This window comes from Copidosoma floridanum, unplaced genomic scaffold, assembly GCF_036245765.1.
Source record: "Copidosoma floridanum isolate Cflo_tuat_1 unplaced genomic scaffold, Cflo_Japanese_pri ptg000019l, whole genome shotgun sequence".
NCBI lineage: Eukaryota > Metazoa > Arthropoda > Insecta > Hymenoptera > Encyrtidae > Copidosoma > Copidosoma floridanum.
In genome coordinates this window covers 2,968,239-2,980,846 of record NW_028321896.1, presented here as the reverse complement: position 1 = coordinate 2,980,846, position 12,608 = coordinate 2,968,239, and the positions used below count along the sequence as shown (strand labels likewise).

The following is a 12,608-nucleotide window of genomic DNA, read 5'->3' as shown; positions in this document are numbered from 1 at the left end:
TAATTTTAACTTGAAAATTCATCTTTAAAAGTATTGTTACGTAGGAGGTCGATTTTTTAGTATAAAATAGATTGTTAACTTGCCGCCAAAAACACATGTATCGTTATTTTTTTGTTTTATAGATACATAATTAGTTGCGGCTGGTTTATGATTGACTAAATGGCTCTAATCCTGATTGCTCTGATTGAGAATTTCAGGAGCCACTTTTGGCCAAAAAAATCACGACCGCTAGATGGCGCTGATCCACATAACTATTACTACTCACAGTAGAGCCACTTCATTAACTATAAACCAGCCGCAACTAATCTTATAGATAGACAATAAAAAGTTGACATTTTTTGTGCTGTTTGCGGCAAGTTTACAATCTATCTTTGAGCCAAAAATCGACATGTAATAGTGTATATATTCTACTTATCTTATATGGCTTATAAAATCAACTACATGAAAAAAAATTACAATACCTTAAGCTTTTTACCATTAACATATGGAAGCACTTATGGATAGTCTACAGAAGCTGATCCTACCAATCCTACCTTGATTAATCTTTTAATGGAAATGACCTTGTATGTTCACTGTTAAATGATTTTAAATATTGAAAGTTAACAAGTTGTTTTATACAATACATTCGTTTTGATTAATCCTCAAAAATAATGTAATGGTCTATGTTGGATAAAAAAACTTTCAGTGTTATGTTACAGTGCAATGTATCACACATTCATGTTGTGAGGTTTTAACATTACAATAACAAAGTTTGATAACACACAAGTTGAAAGTCTCAACTAGCATCACAAATAGAAGAATATTAGAGAAATTTGTGAACTAATAAGATTTACCAACGAGAAAAGTGAAACGTAAATCTTGATAAAACGTTTGAATAAAGCAATTGTTTAAGTTTCATAACTTTTAATCATAACAGTTGATACCGTAAATATGCATTTGCTCTTTTAAAATTTGGTTTTTCCTTGTTTCAATGAAAATTTGTGTTGCAGAAATCTTGAATAACGATCAAATACTTATATACGTAAATTAATCAGTCGAAAAGAGACAACTGAAGAAAAAAGGCCTAAAAAAGAAGTACAGTCACAGTAAGAGTCTCTTAAGAAATGAGCATTGGATCTTAATAAATAAAAAATACATTTATTACAGATAAGTAAATTTTAAGTCTTATAAATAAACAAAGAACCCAACATTCTCTGATTATGTGAGATCCAATCCTCCATTCTCAGGAAACTCTTCGTGTGACTGAAACTCTTTTTTAAGCCTTTTTTCTTGAGTCTGATTAATTCAGGTATGTGTTTATCGTTAGTCGAGATTTCTGTAACACAATACATATCATATAAGTTAACTGTTTATTTAAACCATAAAAATTTAAAGGGCTATGCTTCCATAAATTAATGGTAAAAGGTCTAAAGTATAGTATTAAGTAAATATGGTCGATTTTATAAGCCATATAAGATAAGTAGAATATTTGTGGTTTTGGAGGTCGGTTTTCGGGTAAAAGATAGATTGTAAACTAGCCGCAAATAGCATAAAAAATGTCAAATATTTATTGTCTGTTAATGAGATTATTTGCGGCTGGTTTATAATTAATAAAGTGACTTTACTGTAAATAGCAATAATCATTTGGATCAGCGCCATCTAGCGGTCTCAAATTTTTGGCCAAAAGTGGCTCCCAAAATTCTCAATCAGAGCAATCACGATTAGAGTAATTTAGTCAATCATAAACCAGCCGCAACTCATTGTGTAGCTATGAAATAAAAAAATAACTATATATGTGTTTTTGGCGGCAAGTTAACAATTAATTTTAACTTGAAAATTCATCTTTAAAAGTATTATTACGTAGGAGGTCGATTTTTTGGTATAAAATAGATTGTTAACTTGCCGCCAAAAACACATGTATCGTTATTTTTTTGTTTTATAGATACATAATTAGTTGCGGCTGGTTTATAATTGACTAAATGGCTCTAATCCTGATTGCTCTGATTGAGAATTTTAGGAGCCACTTTTGGCCAAAAAGTTGAGACCGCTAGATGGCGCTGATCCACATAACTATTACTACTCACAGTAGAGCCACTTTATTAACTATAAACCAGCCGCAACTAATCTTATAGATAGACAATGAAAAGTTGACATTTTCTGTGCTGTTTGCGGCAAGCTTACAATCTATCTTTTACCTGAAACTGACCTCCAAAACCGTAAATATTTTACTAATCTTTCATGGCTTATAAAATTGTCGCATGTGTTTCTATGCGATTGCCAGACGAAAATAAAGTCAAGTGTCAGTCCTAACAGTGAAGCAAATAAACTGGAACATAAATAAACAGTTTAACCATAATGATGTACAATTTTTATCAATAGAGTAGAATTTTGATGAAAAGTGCAAATCATACAACTGTTGAATAAAAAAAAAGGTGATATGGCTGATGCCGCTGCTGCTAGACGAGAAGCCCGAAAGAGGCGTATTTTAGAAAATTCGGAAAATCGTATGCATAAAATTTTCGGAGTATGCAAAAATGAACTAAATGACGGTAAAATTTTTAAGATTATCGATACTTAACCATATACAGTTTATGAAAATCATGATATAGTATACATAACCTTGTTCTGGTGTTAATTCACAACTACTTTTACTATCCGCGTTTATATAATTTTCCAGAAAGATTGGAAAGTGTCAAACATCCCTTACAACTAAAATTGGACAATGGTTTTGTTTCAGACGGAAATGATTCCGTGACTAAACATAATACAACGCAAAAAGAAAAAACTGAACGTGTTTCACAGAAAGGTAATATTTTCAAACAATAACATTGAGTATTTCTTAGTTAATGTAGAAAATATTAATTATTATTTATTAACTTATTTTAGAAAGCAATCCTGTAAAAGAAGAATGTAGGCTCCCAGAAACAAAACTAAAATATTCAGAGCCAGATAATCATATTGCATTTAGGGAAAGGATAGAGCAAAATTCTATCAGGAATAATGCAGACTCTGATAATTCAAATTTTGATACAACAGCTACATTTGACGCACAACACCAAGCACTGTGTAAACAAAGTCAGCGTTCTTTGCTAGTCATTTTGTTTTTTAGTCCTCTCTTTTGTTTATTACTTGCTGTGCTTGTGAATGTTTTAATTATAGCTAATGTAGATTTTTCATCATACAAGGTAAGATATTTTCACTCATTCGAAGATGCTCAGTTTCGAATGCCATTAAGAAATTATCTTTCTGCTGTACAGGGTATTTTGACACCTTACATTATTTTTGCAATCACACGACTGTGCCTTGATAAAAAGTTTGAAGAATCTCAAGGAAGCAGTATGTTGGTGGCTGCATTAGTTCTATGTAATATTGACCCTGCCATAATTCACAGTTTTAAAAAGGTGTTGAGCCTGTGTAGTGCAATTTCTAGAGATTTTGCACTTTATTTAACAAGCTTTGTATTATTTAATTGGATCATCTCAATTTCTTCGACGAGCACAACGATTGTGCAATTTTTGTAAATACCTGAAATGAAAATAAACAAATTATATTTTGTATAAATAACACATTTCCTATATGATGAACAAGATTGAAGAAAATTACGATTAAAGATGTTTATTTTATTACACAATTTATTTCAAATGTAAGCGCATTCAATAAAACAATCATTTTAATAAAAAAGTAATATAAAAAATTTTTAATAACGCTTAGTTATGGTACTTTATTTACACTTGGCGTTTTTAAAGATTTTTCTAACAAATCTTTATTTCTAATGACGTCAAAATGACCCTGTCTTAACATATTCTCTTCCCAAGCTAGCATTTCTGAACGATATTGTTGTAACTCTGATTCCGATTCCTCTTTATATTTTTTTTTATCTTGTTCTGGCATAAGATCCCACTTTTTGCTCACATCACTCAACCATTCCTATGTCAAAAATCAGTAAGCTTACAATTATGTTTTGTACTCAATAATCTAGTAGTTGCAAAAATTGATAAAATGTTAAAACTTACAGTATATTTCATGGATGGATCCCTCTTGGCTTTTTGTTCCATCATATACTTGATAAAAGCTGAAGATGGTCTTTTTGGTTTACCCAAACTGACTTTTTTCTAAGATAATTGATAAATTATATAAAAAATTACTGATCAAAGTAGGAAAAAAATTAATTTCTGACAAAAAACTTACTTTGTTTAATTGAGACAGTTGTTTTGAACGTTTTACTTTTTGTTTGGTTTCTTCAATGAGGCTTTTCTGCTCTGGTGTAATGGTTTGATCGTATTTTTCACGTTCAATCAAATAAGACTCCATTTCAGTAAGGTACTCCTTTTGTAGCATTTTTTTTCTTTCAGGATCAAATGTTTGCCACTTTTCTGCAATCCTCTTCATAGTGTCATTTGCCGAAATTCCTGGCTCTTCGCTATAGATCTTCGACCTGATAGTCTGGCCAAATTTGATGTAAGGAGTCATGGGTCTTTTTGGTGGCTTGGGAATGCCTAACTTCTCAAGAGCCTTGCTCGATATCAATGCTTTCTGTTCCTCACAGCTGCTTAAGGCATTTCTGTATTAATAAATAAAAGAACCATTCACAAGTAGAGCAGAATGTCAACGGAAAATTAATTGCTAATAATATATATGTTTGCAACAACTACCTTGAGCACAATACATTGCGGCAATTTGTCAGGTTGTTGAAGGCAAATAATCGAAAAACTGACATTGTATACTCTCAAATAATTGTGGCAAAAATTTGAATGTTTTAGAAAATTAGGATCACTTTTATATATGTTTACAGTTGGTTATAAGACTCGGCACAATAATACAAAGCGTGGAAAACCCGTGTATAAGTGCACTGTTTTGCTCGGCATGCGGGCGAATCGGGTTGGCTGTTACTTCGTATATTTACTGCTATAGTATAGTCCAGTAAAGTGAGGACAATAATACTGTACAGTTAACGCCACAAATACGCAATTCAAAGTACGTGTCCAGACTCCAGAGTCCATACGACCACTCTGCAGTATAATAGAACAGAGAGTAAGTACTTATCTCTGTTGCAAGTAGTAATAACAAAACTTGTATCCACTTTAGTATTTTATCAAGTTTGTTTTATTGCTAACATTGGTGAAGTGGAAAAAGGAATTAACTAAAAATACAATCCTTGATGCCTGAAGCATGGTAACTGAATAATTACATTGTTACTTACTTATACTTATGAAAATTCTCAATCATGGGAGTGATAAATATTTATTTTTTTTTACAGCACGGAAGAGTCAAAGTACGTACAACAGCTGAGCAAGAGAAAATCAGAGAATTAGAGAAACAGAAGAAAGCAGCTGAATTTAGAAAAGGAGTTGATTTCGTATTTCAAAAGGTTTGTTGTTCAATTTTTAAATAATGAGAACAATGACGACTAATGTTCACAATATCTTATCATGTACGTTTAGCGAAAAAACCAAGAATGGGATGATGAAATTTTCTTACTAACGGAAAAATTGCTAGTCAGGTACCCTGATGTTTATACTTTGTGGAATGTAAGAAGAGAAGGTTTTTTGAATAACAAATGGTGACGGCTTATATTTACTATAATAATTAATTGTATTATTTACCATTTATTAAACTATAAATATTATTAAAGGTCTGATGAAGATCGTGTTGAAAGATTAGAAAAGGAATTAATACTTACAGAATCAAGTTTGAGAGAAAATCCAAAGTCATACTGTGTGTGGCATCAACGAACTTGGATCATTGAACAGTTACCAAACCCTAACTATAAAAGGGAATTAGAATTATGCAACAAATGTCTTAATCTAGATGAACGAAACTGTAAGTTTTATAATACAATTCTTGAAATGAAATTATAAAATTAACAAATATTTCGACATTCCAGTTCATTGTTGGGATTATAGATTGTTTATTGTTAAAAAAGCAAATATATCTGATCAAGAAGAATTAGAGTTTACAAAGACTAAAATATTAAATAATTTTTCTAATTACTCATCCTGGCACTACAGGAGTAGGTTGTTAAGAAAGTTGTATCCAAGTACTGTTCATGATTTACCAATCAGAGCTGACAAGCATGACGAAGGTTATTTACTTTTCAATATTACGATGCACTTATTTATTTTAGCAGTTATCCTGTATTTGTTTATTTTTGTTTTGCAGAACTTGACTTAGTAATGAACGCTACTTTTACGGATCCAAATGATTCCAGTGCATGGTTTTATCAGCGATGGTTGTTGGATTACTGGAAATCACCAGTAAAGTTATGGCGAGTAGTAATAACTGATGTTACGATAACAGCTGCATTCCATAAAGAAGTGTCTTTAGATTTTGAACTACTTGTAAATGGTAACAAAATTGAGTGTGATTGGAAATCTGCCAATGGGAAAAAATTTTGCACGGTTTGGTACGCTGAACTTGAAAATTGTCTGTGTGATGAAAGCAGTGAGGTACTTTTTAAATTTGAGGGAAGTATATACAGTTTAAAAATATTGAATTCATTCAAAGAATGGATTTACCAAAGTGAAAAATTAAGTGGGAATCAAAACGATTCCAAGTTAAAAGAACAACTAGAAAATTACAAAGTGCTCTTGCAAATGGAGCCCTCCAATAAATGGGCCAAGTTAACCAGTGCACACTTGATGCTGAACATCAATCCTATTGATGCGAATTCAGATATCATAAAAGAATTGAGCGATTTAATAACTGTCGATCCTCTTAGAGAAAATTATTACAAGGATATGAGTAAGTGTCTCAGTATAACTATTAAGTCATGAAGTGAATATTCCAACAGATAACTAACTTAAATATCAATTTATTTTTGTAGGAAGTAAATGCATTCTTGAATACTGCTTGCATGCTGTTATAAACGATAACAATAAAAATAAAGTCATTCGTAATGTAGATTTGTCGAATCTAAAATTGACATCACTGTCTAGTCAAGAGCCTTATTTGGCATTTCTTCATGAAGTAAACCTTAGAAATAATAACTTGGAGAACAAAATATTTCAGTTGTACACTTTGCAGCAATGCAGAAAACTAGATTTATCAAACAATGCAGTGTCTTCTCTTAAAAAATTTCCAAAAATGAAAAACTTGAGGATTTTATTGTTATCAAATAATCATATATCAGAATCTCAGGAGATTCTTGATTTAGTGGGAGCACATAATTTAGAAAAATTAAACGTTAAAGGAAATCCGATTGTTGACATAGATTCACTAGTTAGCGAGATTAAAAAACTGTCTCAAACTATAGAGGTGCTGGTTTAACATTTATTAACAGATACAATTTTATATACAAATATTCTTCATAAAGTATAAATATGATAAACTTGTTACTTGAATTTTTGCTAACTTAAAAACACTGTAAAATGTTGTCAGTTGACTTTAATAAATCTATTGTAGCAATTAAACATACACTTTTAATAATACTGTCAAATACCAATAAGCATACAAGTTTTTTGGAAGTCAATTTTATTTTTGGTGATATATTTTTTTTTCCGCTCAGAATCAGCGCCATCTAGCGCATTAGCGCTGATTTTCGGAAAATAATTTTCCATAGACTTTCAATTTTTGAGCGGAAAAAAATATGAAAATATCCTATTGCAAAATATTGTAAGATCTCATCTTTCTCTATGATAGTACTAATAACTAATACCAACCATCAACGAGAACCAACTAATGGTCAATTATTGGTGGACTTAACCCGGGTCATTCGATCGTCCACGAACACGTCTATTAGTTGCCTATTAAATATTATATACTATACCTATCCAAGTTCCTAAACATATTTTACATTTGGCATTTTGACTTTTGACGTTCTGGTGACGGCAACGTTGCCATTTATACGGCGTATCTGATTTTCGGAACGCATCAACGCACCCATCATCAGCTACTTATATACTTAAAAATTCTGTTAAAATAACATCTTAAGTTGTATATATATAAGTACGTATTGTTGTTGAACTCAGGTGCCCAGGTGGGTCGGTGGGTGGTGGTCGAGTGAGTGTATTATAATATAGGTAGAGTGAAAAAGGAGAGGGAAAAAACATCAAAAGGAAAGTGTACCGTGCAAGACTGATCATCAAAAAAAGTGGGAGCTATCTCATCTCTGTCGATCTTCTCGTTGTGTGTTTACCTAGTGCTATTAGAGTGCGTATTATTTTCTTATTTCGCAACTTCGCCAGTCGCCAGGCCATCTTGTGCGAGTGAAAGAAAGAGAAAGATATACCTATGTCGTACAATCTGTGATGCTTTTACATCAGTGAAATGAAACCAGTGAACGAGTGAACGTCAACAAGAGTCGTCGACGACAGCAGAAAGCACACGCACATGTGTACCTATAGCTGTAGCTGCTGTTATAGATTGTAGGACTTGTGGCTCTTATAATGGAAATGGAATAGAAACCTATACATTATACATTATACACTCTAAGCTCGTCGTCACCTGAACGTCGTCACTATACATACTTGAGCATATTAAGCCAAACTAGACACAGCTGCTGGATAAGACCAGCAGCAACGTTACAGAGAGTCAAGTATCAGAAGTAAGCAACAACAGCAGCTTCGATAAGGAAGAGGATACAAGATGAACCGGGGAGACGGCCTGGTGCAGCGGCGTCGAGGCACGGCCAACAGCAGTGCCAGTGGGACAAACGGCGCCGGCGCCCAGGACCCAGCCAACGGGGAACACGCGGAGGGCCAATCACCCGATTCCGACGGTCTTTCCAGCAAGCACTCCCACCCAGAGTCTCCTTATGACGAGTTTGACAACGACAAGGAGACCAAGCTCACTCTCATGGAGGAGGTCCTGCTCCTTGGACTCAAGGATAAGGAAGTACGTAGTGAACTAATCCACCGTTAGGTATATGGTGTTATTATCTCTACTACACTCTCCGACTTCCTCTTTTGACCTCGAAAGCCTTGGAGAGTAATTAGCTCTCGCGCGGCTGTGTTATCTTTCTGATGGGCTGGGTGGCACTTCCTCTGATTATTGCTGCGTGTTTGTTGTGGGTTGATTGTACTCCTTCACACGTGTCATTTAACTTCCACAGTTATTCCCATGTTATTCTATGGCAGAAAGTTTCGTAGATAAGAAGATAATGTGTGGGATTCTTGTAACTTTTCCCCTTCTACCTTTCATCATTAGACGATGTTATAAGTTTACATGTGATGAAAATCAATAGTATTACCAATGAAAGTCTGATCATTTATCATGGATGATTATTTAATACGAGTTGAAATGAATTTTATGTTAATCCAATAAGGAGCACTCATATCAAATAACTTAAATGTTACTATAATATTATATCATCAATAGTTTGCTATAAAATTTAACACAAAAAATACATCAATCAAATTATAGCTTCTTCAAATTATGAGTTTATCGATTTAGACTTTTTATAATAATTTTCTATACATTTGATGTACTGCTTTGATTTATGAATGATAATCGTTATAATCTTACCTAATCAAACAAGTTTTATTTTTAACAGTTTATTTGATAGTAAAGTCTTACTCATGACTTGACATCAAAATATTCCTGCTGCAATATTTTTTTTATTATTTGAGCTCAATATTTCGTGTTTATAAATGTAACAGCCACTCATAAACTTACCTGATTGTATGATTTATACAGAGTAACTATTATTATAATAGGTGTAACAGTTGTTAATCATGAAAATTTGTTTCCAAATATCTTGTGCAGCGATAATGTTTAGATATAGAAATAAAACAACTTATTTTACTTTATTGCATTCCTACAGGTCGAGTCGTATAATATATACATACATATAAGGTTCTAGTCTTATGAAAAATCTTTACCTTTTTTAGGGTTACACTTCTTTTTGGAACGACTGTATAAGCTCTGGGCTGCGAGGATGCATTTTAGCTGAACTTGGCCTGAGAGGTCGAGTTGAGCTTGAAAAAGCTGGAATGAGAAAAAGAGGGCTACTAACAAGAAAATTAATATTAAAGAGCTGCGCCCCTACTGGTGATGTCTTGTTAGATGAGGCATTGAAACATCTCAAAGAAACAGATCCTCCAGAATCAGTGCAAAGTTGGGTAGAATACTTGAGTGGTGAGCATTGTTGTATGTATATGCCTTTAACAGGTACTAAACAAATTATTTTTTTGATTTGTATTGAACTTTTAATTGAAGGGGAAACATGGAATCCATTAAAACTACGATACCAATTAAAAAATGTCAGGGAAAGACTCGCCAAAAATCTCGTGGAAAAAGGAGTTTTGACAACGGAAAAACAAAACTTTCTTCTCTTTGACATGACGACTCATCCACTAACAGATAATCTTACTAAAACTCGACTCGTGAGGAAGGTAAGAAATTAATGTTTTATGTATGATTCAATGGGTTCATTATCATACTAGAATTTTTTTTTAACACAAGATGATCATCCAACATCATCACATCAAGTAAAAGCTTTTCATTGACTAAGCAAATCAGTTTTCATATCATCTACATTACATTGTATAGATCCGTTTTAATTAGTTAAATTTTGAGTACTCTAATAATTAAATTCGGTTCTATCTTGATCGGATTAGATTAGAACTTGATGAAAATCGCAGCATTTACTTTGTATCTATGTTACACAATTAATCCAACAAAATGCATTCTAGGTGTCTAGATTGAAAATCTATTTCTCTGACATATGTTTAAAACTATTGAATATTTTTATGTAAATGATTTGTATTAGCAATACGCAAACTTCATTTGTATTATTAGTTTCAATATAAATACATCGGAATTGTAACTATAAAAATCTTAGTATATTGCAGAAAATTCTTGTCTATAGGAAGCGTTATCAAACTAGTATCGTTAACGAGAATTCATGTTATCATTGATGTCGCGATAAGTGTGACTCATTGCCGTATTACTGCTATCATGTGAAGTTTACATTTCTGAATTAACGTTTTCAAAAGTTCTTTTACCTCTTTACGCTTCAGCAAACAAAACGACAATTTGAAAGAATGAACTATTACATGAAAAATCCTTTCTTCATCAGTATCATTTATATTTCAAATAAGTCTGGAGATAAATGTATAGGTTTATTAAAATTATAAGTTTTATAAAGTAACACTTGTACATCAAACAAGTTTTATATAATAAAAAATTCTTAGCAATCAAAAAAAATTTACCAACAATCAAATAAGAGTTGGGATACTCACTATCCAACATTGCTTTTTCAGATAAAAATAATCCATGTCATAAATAGCGTAATTTTTAACCCATCAAACTAACAGTATGTTCTTCAATACTTTAATCACACTGTCATTAACTTCAGATCCAGGACGCTGTGCTCGCTGGCTGGAAAAACGTGGCAAGTCGCATGAACCCACGCACCCTTGCCCTGATAATTCTCGCGCACGCCGCCGACGTATTAGAAAACGCGTTTGCGCCTTTGTCGGACGACGACTACGAATTGGCGATGCGACGAGTAAGGTCGCTCCTTGATCTTGACTACGAGGCTGAAGCTGTCAAGTCTGATGCCAACCCCGTCCTGTGGGCTGTGTTTGCGGCTTTTGTCAAGTAACGACGACTACTTGTGCTGCCTCTGCATTAAAAACGAATTTTGAAAACCAACAAGCAACCCCCCACACACACAATCCAGAATAGAAGACAAAGAAAGGCCGCCAAGCCACAAGGGACGGACTTTCGTGCTTCTTCTTTTTTCTATATTAGGAATTTATCAAAGTTTTTGTAATGTTTTAACAAATGTAGAGACTATTTAAATGCAGACAGTCTTCGTTTTTTGAAGTTCTGTCGTAAGCCAGAATGAATGGGAGGGGCGTAGGACGATTGAATACGGCAGGCCTTGCTTTATCTTCTTCTCTTCATTTGCTCGGAGAGAGGGTAGAACATTTGTGTTGTGTGAGAAAACGAGTTCAGGCCAATGCGTTGCTCGTGCCATTTTTAATCTGTGAGTATCATTAGAAGAAAGATACAAAAAAAAAAAAAAAAAGAAAATTCGAGCAAACATTTCTTATTCTCGAGACCAAGCTTCAGCGGAATAACAGTCTGCGTGCGAACCGTTGTTGTGTACAGTCTGCATCCTCGTGTCAAAGTTGCTGAAGATAAGTAAACGTTTCAACTCACTGCAATAGTTTAGAAAGTGAATTTGTGTACACGAGACACCACCAAGATTTTTTGGATTATCTTGCTTGTGTACGCGCGAATGTTTGTAAAGAACATTAGTAAGTCTTGAAGGGTGAATACTATAAAATAAAGAGCATTAAAGCACAAGTTTGAGGAGTATTCAAACGACGCACTTTTTTAAATCGTGTTTTCGATTGAAACTTGATTTCAACGCCTTATTTTTAAATCTTATTTGTTGTTGTTGTAAAAATTTATTGTTATCTGAATTATTTTTTAATTGTCTTACATGCTGTAGAAGGGATCGTGTATTAGATCGAACTTTAAAGTAGAGTCCGAGATTGTTAACAAACTGTCTCAAAATAAAGAGAAAATTTAAGGCAAGGTGATTTAGCTCTGAGAACTATTTTAGACTTTTTTTTATGATAGTTGTAACAAAAATGTGTATAATCACAGCGAATTCCGGCTCGATCGTTGTTTTTTTTCTTATCTGATATAGGTACGGTTGTAAAAAATTTTTTATA

At 33.1% G+C, this 12,608-nt stretch overlaps 4 protein-coding genes across 5 annotated transcripts; 3 read left to right on the top strand and 1 right to left on the bottom strand.

Annotated features, from left to right (window-relative positions):
* The first annotated feature begins 2,077 nt into the window (after positions 1–2,077).
* LOC106636954 (uncharacterized) lies at positions 2,078–3,501 on the top strand. 2 transcript variants are annotated; one of them, XM_089593124.1, is made up of 4 exons: positions 2,078–2,528; positions 2,717–2,785; positions 2,866–3,164; positions 3,237–3,501. In XM_089593124.1, the coding sequence occupies exons 1-4, from the start codon at positions 2,417–2,419 to the stop codon at positions 3,498–3,500; spliced, it is 744 nt and encodes a 247-aa protein (XP_089449250.1). In that variant the 5' UTR covers positions 2,078–2,416; the 3' UTR covers position 3,501. The 2 variants fall into 2 exon arrangements, with proteins under 2 accessions (XP_089449250.1, XP_014205004.2); XM_014349518.2 differs by having other exon boundaries at positions 2,657–2,785.
* Positions 3,502–3,631: 130 nt separating this feature from the next.
* TFAM (mitochondrial transcription factor A) lies at positions 3,632–4,874 on the bottom strand. The gene is made up of 4 exons (XM_014349503.2): positions 4,632–4,874; positions 4,168–4,540; positions 3,993–4,091; positions 3,632–3,906 (listed from the first exon to the last, which is right to left on the bottom strand). Exons 1-4 carry the CDS (start codon positions 4,694–4,696, stop codon positions 3,691–3,693), a joined length of 753 nt encoding a protein of 250 aa, XP_014204989.2. The 5' UTR covers positions 4,697–4,874; the 3' UTR covers positions 3,632–3,690.
* RabGGTa (Rab geranylgeranyltransferase subunit alpha) lies at positions 4,864–7,253 on the top strand. The gene is made up of 7 exons (XM_023389372.2): positions 4,864–5,151; positions 5,237–5,347; positions 5,421–5,539; positions 5,612–5,799; positions 5,864–6,061; positions 6,139–6,720; positions 6,803–7,253. The coding sequence occupies exons 1-7, from the start codon at positions 5,149–5,151 to the stop codon at positions 7,243–7,245; spliced, it is 1,644 nt and encodes a 547-aa protein (XP_023245140.2). The 5' UTR covers positions 4,864–5,148; the 3' UTR covers positions 7,246–7,253.
* Positions 7,254–7,765: 512 nt separating this feature from the next.
* Positions 7,766–11,958, top strand: sau (Golgi phosphoprotein 3 homolog sauron). The gene is made up of 4 exons (XM_014349487.2): positions 7,766–8,811; positions 9,807–10,053; positions 10,135–10,310; positions 11,276–11,958. Exons 1-4 carry the CDS (start codon positions 8,563–8,565, stop codon positions 11,522–11,524), a joined length of 921 nt encoding a protein of 306 aa, XP_014204973.1. The 5' UTR covers positions 7,766–8,562; the 3' UTR covers positions 11,525–11,958.
* The last annotated feature ends 650 nt before the right edge of the window (positions 11,959–12,608 follow it).

Bases quoted from the DNA above. Each gene is read 5' to 3' on its own strand.
- sau (XM_014349487.2), top strand. From the start codon at position 8,563: ATGAACCGGGGAGACGGCCTGGTGCAGCGGCGTCGAGGCACGGCCAAC. The intron at 8,812-9,806 runs GTACGTAGTGAA...TACCTTTTTTAG, and splicing joins TTGGACTCAAGGATAAGGAA to GGTTACACTTCTTTTTGGAA. The intron at 10,054-10,134 runs GTGAGCATTGTT...TTTTAATTGAAG, and splicing joins TTGGGTAGAATACTTGAGTG to GGGAAACATGGAATCCATTA.
- LOC106636954 (XM_014349518.2), top strand. From the start codon at position 2,417: ATGGCTGATGCCGCTGCTGCTAGACGAGAAGCCCGAAAGAGGCGTATT. The intron at 2,529-2,656 runs GTAAAATTTTTA...ATAATTTTCCAG, and splicing joins CAAAAATGAACTAAATGACG to AAAGATTGGAAAGTGTCAAA. The intron at 3,165-3,236 runs GTAAGATATTTT...TCTGCTGTACAG, and splicing joins TAGATTTTTCATCATACAAG to GGTATTTTGACACCTTACAT.
- RabGGTa (XM_023389372.2), top strand. The intron at 5,348-5,420 runs GTTTGTTGTTCA...ATGTACGTTTAG, and splicing joins TTGATTTCGTATTTCAAAAG to CGAAAAAACCAAGAATGGGA. The intron at 5,800-5,863 runs GTAAGTTTTATA...TCGACATTCCAG, and splicing joins TAATCTAGATGAACGAAACT to TTCATTGTTGGGATTATAGA.
- TFAM (XM_014349503.2), bottom strand. From the start codon at position 4,696: ATGTCAGTTTTTCGATTATTTGCCTTCAACAACCTGACAAATTGCCGC. The intron at 4,541-4,631 runs GTAGTTGTTGCA...TTATTAATACAG, and splicing joins CGCAATGTATTGTGCTCAAG to AAATGCCTTAAGCAGCTGTG. The intron at 4,092-4,167 runs GTAAGTTTTTTG...CAATTATCTTAG, and splicing joins AACTGTCTCAATTAAACAAA to AAAAAAGTCAGTTTGGGTAA.